A 12,516-nucleotide genomic window follows, 5' to 3' on the forward strand; every position below is an offset into this window, starting at 1 on the left:
CTTTATCTATTAATATTTAGATTTCAAACCTCATAAAAAAACAGATTTTTAACTAATTTGTTTAATACTAAAGCTATAAAGTTAATAATTTATTTTTCTTTCTAAAATATCAAGTTCTTAGGTCAATTTAGTTATAGCATGGAAGAAGTTAAATATTTATATATGCAATAATACTAATTGTGTTTACGGTTTGATTTTGTTTTAATTTAAATTATTTTCCTTTCAATTTAAATTTTTATATATGCAATATTAATTTCTATAAATTCTTAAATTTTGGAATGGTATGGTCACTTTAATAAAAATAATCTCATATTCTTAACTCATATATTTATTATTTAAGACTATATATCTAATATCTTCTCTTTTTATTTTTAGAATATTATAGCTTTTAACTCAATCCGTGTATCATGCAATAAATTAAAATTTGATGCTTCTAATTAACAGTTTCTAATATTAATTATTTAAATTCTTGATCTTTGAAACATTACATCGAATCTTATAAAAAAAACTAATTATATATTTTAAATTCATCTATTTTATACATTAACACTATAAAATTAATATGTTCTCTTTTTTTCTTTCTAAGATACTAGAGTTCCTATCTTAGTTCATTATAACATGCAACATATTAAAATATTATATATTTATTATTTAAGACTATATATCTAATATCTTCTCTTTTTATTTTTAGAATATTATAGCTTTTAACTCAATCCGTGTATCATGCAATAAATTAAAATTTGATGCTTCTAATTAACAGTTTCTAATATTAATTATTTAAATTCTTGATCTTTGAAACATTACATCGAATCTTATAAAAAAAACTAATTATATATTTTAAATTCATCTATTTTATACATTAACACTATAAAATTAATATGTTCTCTTTTTTTCTTTCTAAGATACTAGAGTTCCTATCTTAGTTCATTATAACATGCAACATATTAAAATATTAGTATTATATTGTAAATAAAAACTGTTAATTTACTGTTTTGATTTTTAGGATTTCATAGTTTTTAATTTAATTCTTCACTTTCCAAAATTATAATTTCTTTAAATTCTTATTTTAGTACGTTACATTAAACTTTGTTCCAAAAGAAACTAACTTTAAAATTAAAATTAGTTGATTTTTGTTTATTGAAAATTAAGATATGAATTTGGTATTCCTAACTCAAAACTAAAAATTAACATTACAATTTTCAAAACAAAACTTTTAAATAAAAGAAGACGTTTTACACTTTTGCTTTCATAAGCTAAAAAAACCACTCTTATATATACTTAGATTAAATATATAAACATGATGCTAGTTATTACTATTTACTAACCTTTGTTTTAATATCAGATCTTATAATCGGATTAATTTTTTTAAATCTATCTTGGTAATTTATAAATACAAATCTTGTTCAATATTCAAAGAAGTGAATATGTATAATGAGTAGTATTCAATGGTTCAAATCTATCTTTAAATAGCACTCCTAGGGTAAATTAATCAAAGTAAGAATTAAACTTATGGCATAGAGACATAGGGGTATTATGGCATACAGACATTATGTCTCTAAATCACTGCTCATTAATTAAATTCATCAATCCAAAATATTATCAATACTAACTCAATATATGGTAAATATCCCATAAATTCAGCCCTCAAAATAAGCTGCCAAGATTACAATTTTATACGTAATCTTTTTACAATAATGTTTTGGAGACATAATGTCTAAGACATAATGAGGTTAAAGTAGTCATTTTAGATTGTTTTATATTTTTATTTAAATAAATGTTTTGTACATATACCATACTACCCTTGTGCATATAAAAATATTTATTTATATTTAAGAATTACTTGCTTAGGAAAGTTGTGTGCATTTATATGGATGACATGATTTAAGCAAATATTCTCTCTAATATCTCACCATAATCTTCAATCTCTCTAATATCGGTTGCATCATATATTGGATTTAATTTTATACTCCACTATTTTGTTTAGGAAGAAGTCCACAATCTCATCATTTTTTTCTAGTTCCAAAATTCCACTTGATTTAATTCTACTAACATGAGTCACGAAGACTTGGAAATACATGCCATAAATTTTTTGAATTATTCATTCTAACATCAATCACGAATTTTTTTAAAAAATTTAATCTAATATAATGAATTTAAACTTTATTTTAAATAATACATACTTTTTTAAATTCTAAACTTATAGGTACTTAATAGATTTGATACTCAATCTTAATTATATTATTACAAAACATTATTGAATCTAGAATTTATAATTATAAAATTAATAAATCAATTTAATTGCTTGAGTTCTTATAACATCAAATAAAGATTCGAAATTTATACATGCTTTATTTTATTAATGGACAAAATGTTAGGGAACAACAATTTAAATTTGTATACTAGAATTAAATTGTTACATGGTGTCAAAATAATGTGTTTTAGAATTTTAGAATTTAGAATTTTAAACATTATTATAGAAAAAAAAGTTGATGTGGGTGACTATTACTATTTCGTTGAACAATGACACTAAGAAATTAAGTATGTATATGCATGCAATCATTTTTATGATTCAGAATTTTAGTAATTATTTAATACTAATAAAATAATTTGACGCAAATGACTATTATCCTTTCATTAGATGACACAGGTAGAAATTAAATATATAACATATGTATACTACTGGAGTACTATTTTAGAATTTAGAATTTTAAACATTATTATAGAAAAAAAAAGTTGATGTGGGTGATTATTACTATTTCGTTGAACAATGACACTAAGAAATTAAGTAGTATGTATATGCATGCGATCATTTTTATGATTCAGAATTTTATGAATTATTTAATACTAATAAAATAATTTGACGCAAATTACTATTATCCTTTCATTAGATGATACAAGTAGAAATTAACTATATAACATATGTATATTACTGGAGTACTATTTTCCAATTTAGAATTTTAAACTTTATTATATAGAAAGATAAAAGTTGATGTGAGTGACTATTACTATTTCGTTGAAAAATGACTCTAAGAAATTAAGTATGTATATGATGCAATCATTTTTATGATTCAAAATTTTAGTAATTATTCAATACTAATAAAATAATTTGACGCAAATGACTATTATCCTTTCATTAGATGATACAAGTAGAAATTTAATATATAATATATGTATACTAACTATTACTATTTCGTTGGATGAAAACAATTAAACATATTTATGTACGTATATACTTTTTACAATCTAGAACTTTAATTATTATTTAATAATAAAATAATTGGATGTGAATAAATATTTTTGTTTTGTTAGAGGATAATATTAAGAAATTAAGTATTCCTATATGACTATTAGATGATTGAATTAAAATGTTTTTATATAATGCAAATTTTGTAGAAAGTCAATTTATGATATGGAGTATCCTTACTAAATTATTGGCTAGCGCTTAGAATCAGAAAATAATGATAATTGCAAAATTAGTGCATTGATTTGAAATGTTCAAATCTTTACGATACTAGTGAATTAATTTGACAAGTGCATTAGTTTGAAAATAAGGGTATATTAGTCCATATTATAATTTGGCTTATGTCAAATTGACATAGGGGTATTATGTCTTGGAGACATTATATCTCTAAATCATCACTCATCTTTTTATTTCCTAAACTCATTGGCTATATCAAATTTCAAGTATAAGGAATATAAGGAACCTTCCTCTATATTTTCTGTTTTCTACTGCCGGAAAACACGATTGCCGCCTAACCATCGTCATGCTGCGACTCCTTTCACCATACACAATTTGAAGAAGAAGGTTGAAGCTCATTCTTGTTTATGGGTAGTGCAACCTATCATATATTTATAGGGTAAATAAAAATATTCAAAACCCTTTCACTTCCCCACTTACATGATAATAATCCTATAAAACTTTTCGCTTCTCCAAATTTATAACATCAAATATGGATTGTAAGTTTGTAACTTATAGACATTTACTCAATTTATTAATATTAGAGCTTTCTAGAAATCTTCTTATTTTGCAATATTTTTTACATTTAATGAGAGATGTGAAATTGTCGTTGAGATGTACAGATTTATGTAAAAAAAATGTTGAAATTAAATTACAATTTTTAATTTACAATGGCAGTCTTTAAAATATCCCCAAAAACTCCTTTTTTATATGTGTATGGATAGATTTACTTCTGAGATTCATAAAAATTTCCCCTACTGGCACTCCGATCACCCTTGAAATTTTTAAAAAAAATTCTCTATGATCTTTGCGTGTCTTCTTCTACCAATTCCCAACTTTTTTTAGAACAAATCATGTGTAAAACCGTTACTCGTCTATGTAAATATCAAAACCAGTGCTAGTGCAAACTTGACTAACTAATTCTTGAGGTGGACATGGAAGGTTTGAGAAAAATGATCAACGATGTAACCTCGAAATTTTTAGAAATAGACTGCGACGTATGGAGCAGAAAATAATTGAATTGGTAACTATGAAGATAAACATGGTAGGCATATAGATAATAAAGATATCGTGAATCTTAGAATATAAAGCTTTTACGAGAGGGTAGAGAATTTTACAAAAAAAAATAAAATAAAAAGAGATTTAAAGGAAGAAGCACCCATTGTCCATCAACAAACAAATCAGCTCTTATATTCTTGAAAATTTCAATTGAAAAAAACTAAAATTATACTACTCCATCGATCCCATAATAAATATCACACTTCCTTTTTAGTTTGTCCCAAAAAAATATTACATTTTCTTTTATGATAAAAGCTCATTCCCACATTAATATAAATATATTAGCATTTTCTATCTATTATAGGTATAATTTTAAATTTTAAATAATGAGAAAACAAAATTTAAGTGGTCAAAACAAAATTTAAAGCGCGAGTCGGTTGATTTCCGGTCGGCCTCAGTATTTAATTGAATTTTAAAACCCTAAATAATTCAAAATTTCCAAATTCGTCGTTAATGGCGTCCGATTACGGAGGGCCTTATCGCGCTCATTCTACTCACATTCTTCACTCCCACACAGTATCGCAACCACAGTGTTTTGGTCAGAATTCTATCCCAATTTCTTTTTTTCTTTTCTCAAAATATACTTGTAGTAATAGTTATTGAAGAATGTCAATTCTTTGTTGTGTTTATCATGATCACGCTTCAACTCTTGGAATGTCTCTTTCTTTTTTCTTCAATTCAAAAATGGTTAAATATTGAATCTTGCTATCATGCTTTTAAACATCACATCTCCAATTCGTAGTTTGTTGTTTGCATTTCATATTCTTGTGATAAATCCTATTCTATCTCTAGTAAAACAGAGATCTTGCTTGTAATTTATGGTGTCTACGATTTCCTGATATTTTATAATTTCTTGCTGGTGTTTAATTTGTTTTAGATGGATACGAACTAGGAAGGGTGCATCATCACCATTTGCAGCATGATCAACAAGGTCTAAGTGCTCAACCTCAATTTCATATTCACCCACATCCTTTATCTTCAGCTCAGTCCCATGACTTGCACGGGGTGATACAGAGAGAAATTGAGGAGGAGAGGTTTAGACATGAGATAATCATGTACAAGATCCTTACAAGGCGTGCCTTGGAGGCTGAGGTAAGGAGGGATCTGCTGATGGTTGAAACCTTTCTTAGGAGAGGACACAATGTGGCTCCACTGGCAGAGACGATGACTGAGGAGAGGTTTCTTGGTGAAAGTAGTATGTTGCTCACGCAGAGGCACATATTGAACGACGTGTGTGAGGGTGGACGCTCTGGATCCTTACCGTTTCAGAGAGCATCAATTGATGAGAGAATGGGAAGAGACTCAATGGTCAAATGTGTCTCAGAGGGCAGCAACAAAAAGAAGGAAATAATTTTAGAGGTCAGTATGCCATCCCCTGAGTTTGATTGAGGTGTCTCTCTCTGCTTTTAATTTTGATTGTTGTGTTTGTAGAGCCTTCAACTTTAATCAAACTTTTATGATTTGGATTATTTATACTGGGTTGAAAATGGTTACTTTTGTGTAAAATGCAACGCAATCTAAATTTGTTCTCAAAGTATTTTGATTGCATAGTTTAGTGGTTTTTTGTGTAAAATGCAACGCAATCTAAATCCTAGGCTGTGATATAACTTGGAGCTTGAACTTAGGTGATATATGTTCTGGTGTAGGAATTATCTAGTCCCTGGTTCGATGCTGGTAGATGCGGGCATTGGGTGGTAATGATATGGAGATGAAAGTGGAAACAGGGCGAGAGGTGCGGGTGGATAGAAAAAAGAACGAAAATTGGAAAAAAAAAATAATAGGAGTACTTGAAGAATTAGAAAAAATTGATAAAATTTTAGACTACTCTATTCTTGAATAACTATACTTTGCAAAAGGTACGTCAAAACTTGTGAAATGAAATTTTGCTCTCTCCCGAAACCCAACTAAATCGGTTGAGTATTTGTCTAACTTGTTGTAATGTTAGGTTATATGTATTCATATTGAGAGCTTGGAGGTGATTCTTGATTATTTATATCTGGTTTTCATAAAAATGCTCTGAAATCTCTATTTAATCTTTTCATTGTTTTTCTTGTCATTCAACTTCTACTTTTTCCCTATCTCATATTTATTTCCATTTTCTCCTATTTTCTGTTTTTTTTTGTTTTCCAGTGTCCCCAATGTTCTTTCCTCTTTCCATGCTTTTTCACTTCTTCACATTAAAAATTCACTGGGAAATTCTATAGGGATTTCTATATCGATAATAAAATTTTGGATTTCTTTATCTCAATTCCAAATTTTCGAATTAGCAGAATGATGAATGAAATATATATGGCAGAACTCAGTTAATAAAAGCTCCCATCGTATACTGGTCGATATTCTTTCTTTTTTAGCTAAAAATTCTGTAACATCAAATCAACATGTGTAATTTTTGTACAATATTTATGATCAGTATGTTTTGCGAGTATTGCAGGCTAAGCCAACCGAAAATATAACTGGAGCTAAGAGGCCTAACCCTGGATCGGGCACAAGTCCCCAGTCAGATGGCAACTTGAAGAAGCAGAAGAGAGTGAAAGAGGAGTGGAGTTGCACCCTCTGCCAAGTTACTGCAACCAGCGAACATACTCTGAATGAGCACCTTAAGGGAAAGAAGCACAAGACGAAGGAGGCTGCATTGAAGGCGAAAAAAACTATGATAGGGCTTTGTACAAAAAATGCTACCAAGCCTATCCAGAGTTCAGGAACTTCCAGTCAAGTCATACAAGTGAAACTTACACCCACACCTTTGTCATTTGTTAAGCCCGGCTCTGAGACAGATGGTCTGCTGCCGTTGCAGGGAAAACCCAACCCAGACAACTTGAAGAAGGAAGAATCAGTAGTGACTCCACAAGGAAAACACAAGGGTGAACATAAGAAGGAAACATTTAAATTTTGGTGTGAGACGTGCCAGGTTGGTGTGCTCACTGAGAAGGTCATGGAAACGCACCAACAGGGTAAGAAACATAAACGTCGTCTTCTTAAAACCAAGTAGTGGAGAAAACAGTTGCAGAAGATCTCACAGCTGTGAAGAGAAGTCTCTGGTGATGCTTACTTGAATTGAGCTGCTATGGTTCATGTCCAATTAGTCAAATGCTGTTTGCTATGTCGAATTCGTTCCCAATATAAGCTGTCTTCTTATTTCTACATTTGAGTTTAAGAAACTAAAACAGTCTTCATATTTGTCCAATTTGTGGGTCAGGAGAATGCATATTGGGATAACATTTTATAAACAAAACTTAAAATTACATCAAAATGAGAGGGAAAAGAGCTGAGTCTATTTCATCAAAATCCTATGCAACATGGTAGATTCTATACTAATTGAAGTGAGTTGCTTCCATCATACCATTCTGTATAGTGTTAACAAATAAAACTAGCTACATTGAGGAGATGCATAACCCTACAGTAGAACTTCAAAGCAGTTCGAGACCAGTCAGGCACGTGCATGATTACACATCCATCTGTATCTTGCCTTATCAGACTCCTCCGTTCAAACTCTCAGTGCAACAGGATCCTGCCATGATATTTTTCGCTTCCCAGCACGAGATGAGCCCTCCCCAGCGTTTCGACAAATGGACAGTTTCAGATCATTTTGCTGCTCTTCGTTCATGCCTCTCATTAAACTTTTCCTGGTGTCATCAAACTTGTTTGCTTCACTACCCTGGAAATCCTCTTCCCCTGTCTGGAAATATCGAGAACAATTAGAATATGCAGTAAACGATACTTTTCATAGGTTGAGTGAAATCAACCACCTACCGAGATTTCATTCAGATCAAATATTGGAGCTCGGGTTGGCAACGAAACTTCTCTCTCACTAGGTATAGTCTCGAGGTTCAAATCAAAAGTAGCGGCAGAATTAGAATTCCTAAACATTGCATCATTTGCACCAAATATTCTTTCCTTGGAGTTTCTGTCGAGAGCTGCCACTATGTTTGCTTCTTTCCTGATATGCATTACTCCTTTGTGGTCCAAATCGAAAACCGGTGGTGGAATACCATGTCCCTTCCTGCTGTATGATTTTTTCTTGCGAGGCTGATCACTGATTGGAAATGTATCAGGCAGAGCAACTAGTTTCTTCTTCGAGATGGGCTCTGGAGCTAAAGACAATCTATGCTGACTCGCTTCTTTTCCAATCAGAAGCTGTTGCTTTGTGATTTTAGCACGCTTTAGTAGGTTTGGCGCCTGTACAAGACTTTGTTCTTGTAGTGAATTCGCATCCTTCGTCTTCACAAGGTACCTATGCCTTTTCCGTAGAAACCTAATTGTTACATTGTGATAGTGATCAGTGTAACACAAGTGTAGGATACTAAAATAAGATAACAATGAACTTAACTCTCCAAAAGCTAACGCAGCGCAAAAATAACAAAGAACGAAACATATATTGTAGACAAGACATGGACCAAGCCATTGATAGAAACCACCATTTTTGTCGAAAATACATACACCACGAGAAAATTTTGGAGGCAAAGGCATAAGGTATCGAATCAAATTCCATACCGAACTTCAGCTGCGAGCATCAGCTTTCTCTCTTTCACCATATCCAATTTGCTTCTCATAACATCAGCCTCCTGCAACATCATAAACCTATAAATCAATCTATTCCACAACTAAAGCAAGTTGCGTTCTCTTAAATTAAAAAAAACAGTCGATAACTTAGCATCTTATTCATTTTATCTATCCACCCAAACAACGAAAAATATACTCCCTCCGTCCCATTAAAAATGAAACGTTTCCTAAAATAAAAATAGCATCATCTCTACTTTTCTATCTCTCTTACTTGACTCTCTTTATTAACTCAGAAAACAACACTACATAAAATTCAATACCGAAATCCAAATGGTTTATATTTATTGGGACGGGGGAGTATATCTTAACATGAAGAAGAGATACATAGTGTGTCTCATATAATCTCACGAATTGCATTAAAGCTAAAACAGGCCTTCCTTCCTTCAAGATCAGATCTAATAACAAGCCATAGAGATAGATGTAAACACAAATATACAAATTAAGGGACAAAACAAGAACATCATCAAGAACCCAAAAAACAAAAAAAGAAAAACATGTATTTCATTCAAGAGTAAGATCACAAAATCAACAAGCATATCAAATATAACATAACAAAGCATCAGATCTCCCAAAAAAGAAATGAAAAATTAAACACCTTTTCGAGCTCGTGATAGTCCTGCATAAGAGCCTGAAACTTGAGCCTAGCCTTGGCGCCCCCAATTCCATACGGATCCAAAACCGCCCCTTTACTCTTCCTAGACATTCGATCACAGAAAAAGCTGCGATCTTGAACAAGATCGGGGGAAATTAATACGAAATTAATATGAAATTAGGCGTGTGGAGGGTATTTGATGCAGAGAGGGGGATGGAAGATTGGTGAAAAGGCAATAAAGAGAGGTGGGTTTGTTTGTAGAAAAAGAAAAAAATGGAAAAGATAGAGATAGATAGATAGGAGAGGAAATGAGAGAGAAAATTGGGGCGAAGGTTCTTTCTTTGCTTTCCTGTGAAAAAATTCTGACCGAAAAAGCCCACATAATTTGCGCCAAAATAAAAACATTGTTGTTTGAAGTTGATGATGAAGATTGGGATTTTTGGGGTGTTGCAGAAGGGCATTTCTGGCAACCCAACTTATCTCCTTTTTATGTAAGTTTAATTTACAGGACTACTTCCCTCCCTCTCTGTATTTCTCTCTCTAGAAGAGAACACCTGTTTTTTTTTAATTTTAGAGAGAGTATAGGCATATAGCATGAGATTGATGATGGGAGGGTGCTGAAAAAGCAAGAAAATGGGGATGATTCTGTGTCCTGATGTGTATTGCAGTTGTTGGTAGTACTTGGACCTCTGATAGCTGCTTTGATGGCGATGCATTTTTAATTGCGGAATGGACCCGGTCTCCGAAAAGACATTTGTACCCCTCTTGGCATCTTCTTGAACCAGTCAAGATACGCATTACAATTGAAGGGTATAATCGTCTTTTTCGTTGTTAGAAACATCATCATCTTTCACCTCCAATCCAGCCAACGACCGTGCCAAAACTTCCATCAACTCTCGCTCTAAGTTCCGATATTATCGAATTTTTCTGTTTGACCATTTTTTTATGCTTATTTTTTTCAAGATACAACTAGTGCTTTTTCGTGTCTTTTCTTTCCTCTTTTAACCATTATTTATTCAAATTTTATAAAATTTAACAATATTTACATGGCATAAAATTAATATAAATAAACATGCATGAAACAATAATTTCATCTTATACAAAATTTAATAAATTCATAAATCTAAAATTAAACTTAATTATATATATCAATATAGAATATTTAGAATTTTAATTATATAAATTCACATATACATAAAAAAGTGAATTTATCAAATATGATAATTTTTGCGTATTTTAGAGTATTTAATCTAGTTCACACACAAATTTAATAAATTAACTCTAATAATACTAAAAAACTATAAGATTACAACGTCGTTAGTAGTATTTCAACACTTAGATCTTCTATGTCATTTTCTACTTCATCTCCTACTACATACATACAAATATGATAAGTGATGATGGGGTCCATCACTCAATAATGAAAAATTGTTTAAACTTACAAGCATATAAAACCATATAAATGTTTGATTTTTTGGTTTTGAAAGATGTGTGACAAAATAAGTAAAAGATTAACTAATGAAAGACTTTTCAAACAGGAAAATATGTCAATAGACTTTTTAAAACATCAAGCTAATCGCATAAACTGAACATATACATGGCGAGTGGTTCACAATTAGCTGAATACATAATCTATGAACCAATTAGTTGAACATGCTATAGTTCCCTAATTTGATGAATTGGATTTTCTGCTCTAAGTTAAGAGCTGAATTAGGATTTTTTTTTCTTGCTTTAATCTATTTAAATTGGTTTTATGTATAGCTGAGACTGAGAGAAAATACCGTACATTAGAATTGAGGTTTGTGAAATAGATTAGAGCCATGTGGGTAATATTAAGGACCAAAAATTATGAAGTTTAATTGAGTTTGGGAGTTTCTTTAAACTACTGTAAATAATCTGAAGTTGCATTATAGCTATAAGCTTATTAAGTAATGGGGTTTGATAGTGATTGTGAGTGGAATCCAGACTTAGAAGTAGGAGGCATGTACTGATCGAAAGGTCGGCCTAGAATATTGAAGTATAGTTTGAAATGTACATTTGAGTAGTAGTATAAAGTTTTGTGAGTTATTTGACACATGAGCGAATGTTATAATGCTCAAGAACTCAGGAAAGGATAATTCTTGTTAAACCAATAGAATTTTGGATTTTTACTTGTGTGGATCTTGCATTTTATATTAGTTGAGATTATGGTGTTGGTAGAAAGGTATGCCTTAGATGTTTGAGGGGTAATTAGAGGTCACTTCTTGTAACAAATAGTGGATGGGAAGAATAGTTTAATAAGTTGGAATTTAAAGGAGACTTTTAGCATGCTGTATCTGTATTCCCTCGCTCCATTCTCAAGTTCTGGATTTGCCGCTGCTAATAAGTAATGCTCATTTTATACCTCTAAGATCAAAGGAAATGCTAATTGAGGTTGTTAATTTTTGTCATATTACTACGTATAAGAACATTTTTTGTTTATTAACTCAAAAAAAAAAATATTACATAAAATCTCGAAATTCAAATATTTCATATTTATTGGATGTATTAATATTCAAGTATCATTCCACGACATTAATTTATATTTAAAAAATTAGCCAAAAATGTATAGTAAAGATATTTATAAAAGATATGAGTAAGTAATATATTTAGTACAATTGAATTGAATATATAATTTGAGGTATTAATATTTTTTTTAAATAAAACCTATAGTACAATTGAGTATAATTTTCCTAAATATAGTATATAAAATTGTCCAAGTAAAGTATAATAGAAAAAAATGTGCATTCCATATTCCATATTAACGAGTAATATATGTAAAAAAAGTGTCTCCAATTTTATAAATTACTTATACGAGTCTCATTATATG

At 30.5% G+C, this 12,516-nt stretch overlaps 2 protein-coding genes and 1 long non-coding RNA gene across 6 annotated transcripts; 1 reads left to right on the forward strand and 2 right to left on the reverse strand.

Moving 5' to 3' along the window:
- The first annotated feature begins 4,953 nt into the window (after window positions 1-4,953).
- On the forward strand, window positions 4,954-7,657 carry LOC125194466. 2 transcript variants are annotated; one of them, XM_048092701.1, is made up of 4 exons: window positions 4,954-5,054; window positions 5,394-5,875; window positions 6,948-7,224; window positions 7,311-7,415. In XM_048092701.1, exons 1-4 carry the CDS (start codon window positions 4,970-4,972, stop codon window positions 7,379-7,381), a joined length of 915 nt encoding a protein of 304 aa, XP_047948658.1. In that variant the 5' UTR covers window positions 4,954-4,969; the 3' UTR covers window positions 7,382-7,415. The 2 variants fall into 2 exon arrangements, with proteins under 2 accessions (XP_047948658.1, XP_047948657.1); XM_048092700.1 differs by having other exon boundaries at window positions 6,948-7,657.
- LOC125194469 lies at window positions 6,841-7,322 on the reverse strand. The gene is made up of 2 exons (XR_007171762.1): window positions 7,250-7,322; window positions 6,841-7,143 (listed from the first exon to the last, which is right to left on the reverse strand). It is a non-coding gene; the product is annotated as an uncharacterized LOC125194469 (long non-coding RNA).
- Window positions 7,658-7,710: 53 nt separating the features above from the next.
- Window positions 7,711-10,222, reverse strand: LOC125194467. Of its 3 annotated transcripts, XM_048092703.1 has the most exons (5): window positions 9,672-10,222; window positions 9,008-9,078; window positions 8,267-8,768; window positions 7,977-8,192; window positions 7,711-7,886 (listed from the first exon to the last, which is right to left on the reverse strand). In XM_048092703.1, exons 1-4 carry the CDS (start codon window positions 9,777-9,779, stop codon window positions 8,001-8,003), a joined length of 873 nt encoding a protein of 290 aa, XP_047948660.1. In that variant the 5' UTR covers window positions 9,780-10,222; the 3' UTR covers window positions 7,711-7,886; window positions 7,977-8,000. The 3 variants fall into 3 exon arrangements, with proteins under 3 accessions (XP_047948660.1, XP_047948661.1, XP_047948659.1); XM_048092704.1 differs by having other exon boundaries at window positions 7,711-8,192; window positions 8,267-8,753; XM_048092702.1 differs by having other exon boundaries at window positions 7,711-8,192; window positions 9,672-10,220.
- Window positions 10,223-12,516: the final 2,294 nt, after the last annotated feature.

The sequence above is a fragment of the Salvia hispanica genome, chromosome 6 (assembly GCF_023119035.1).
Source record: "Salvia hispanica cultivar TCC Black 2014 chromosome 6, UniMelb_Shisp_WGS_1.0, whole genome shotgun sequence".
NCBI lineage: Eukaryota > Viridiplantae > Streptophyta > Magnoliopsida > Lamiales > Lamiaceae > Salvia > Salvia hispanica.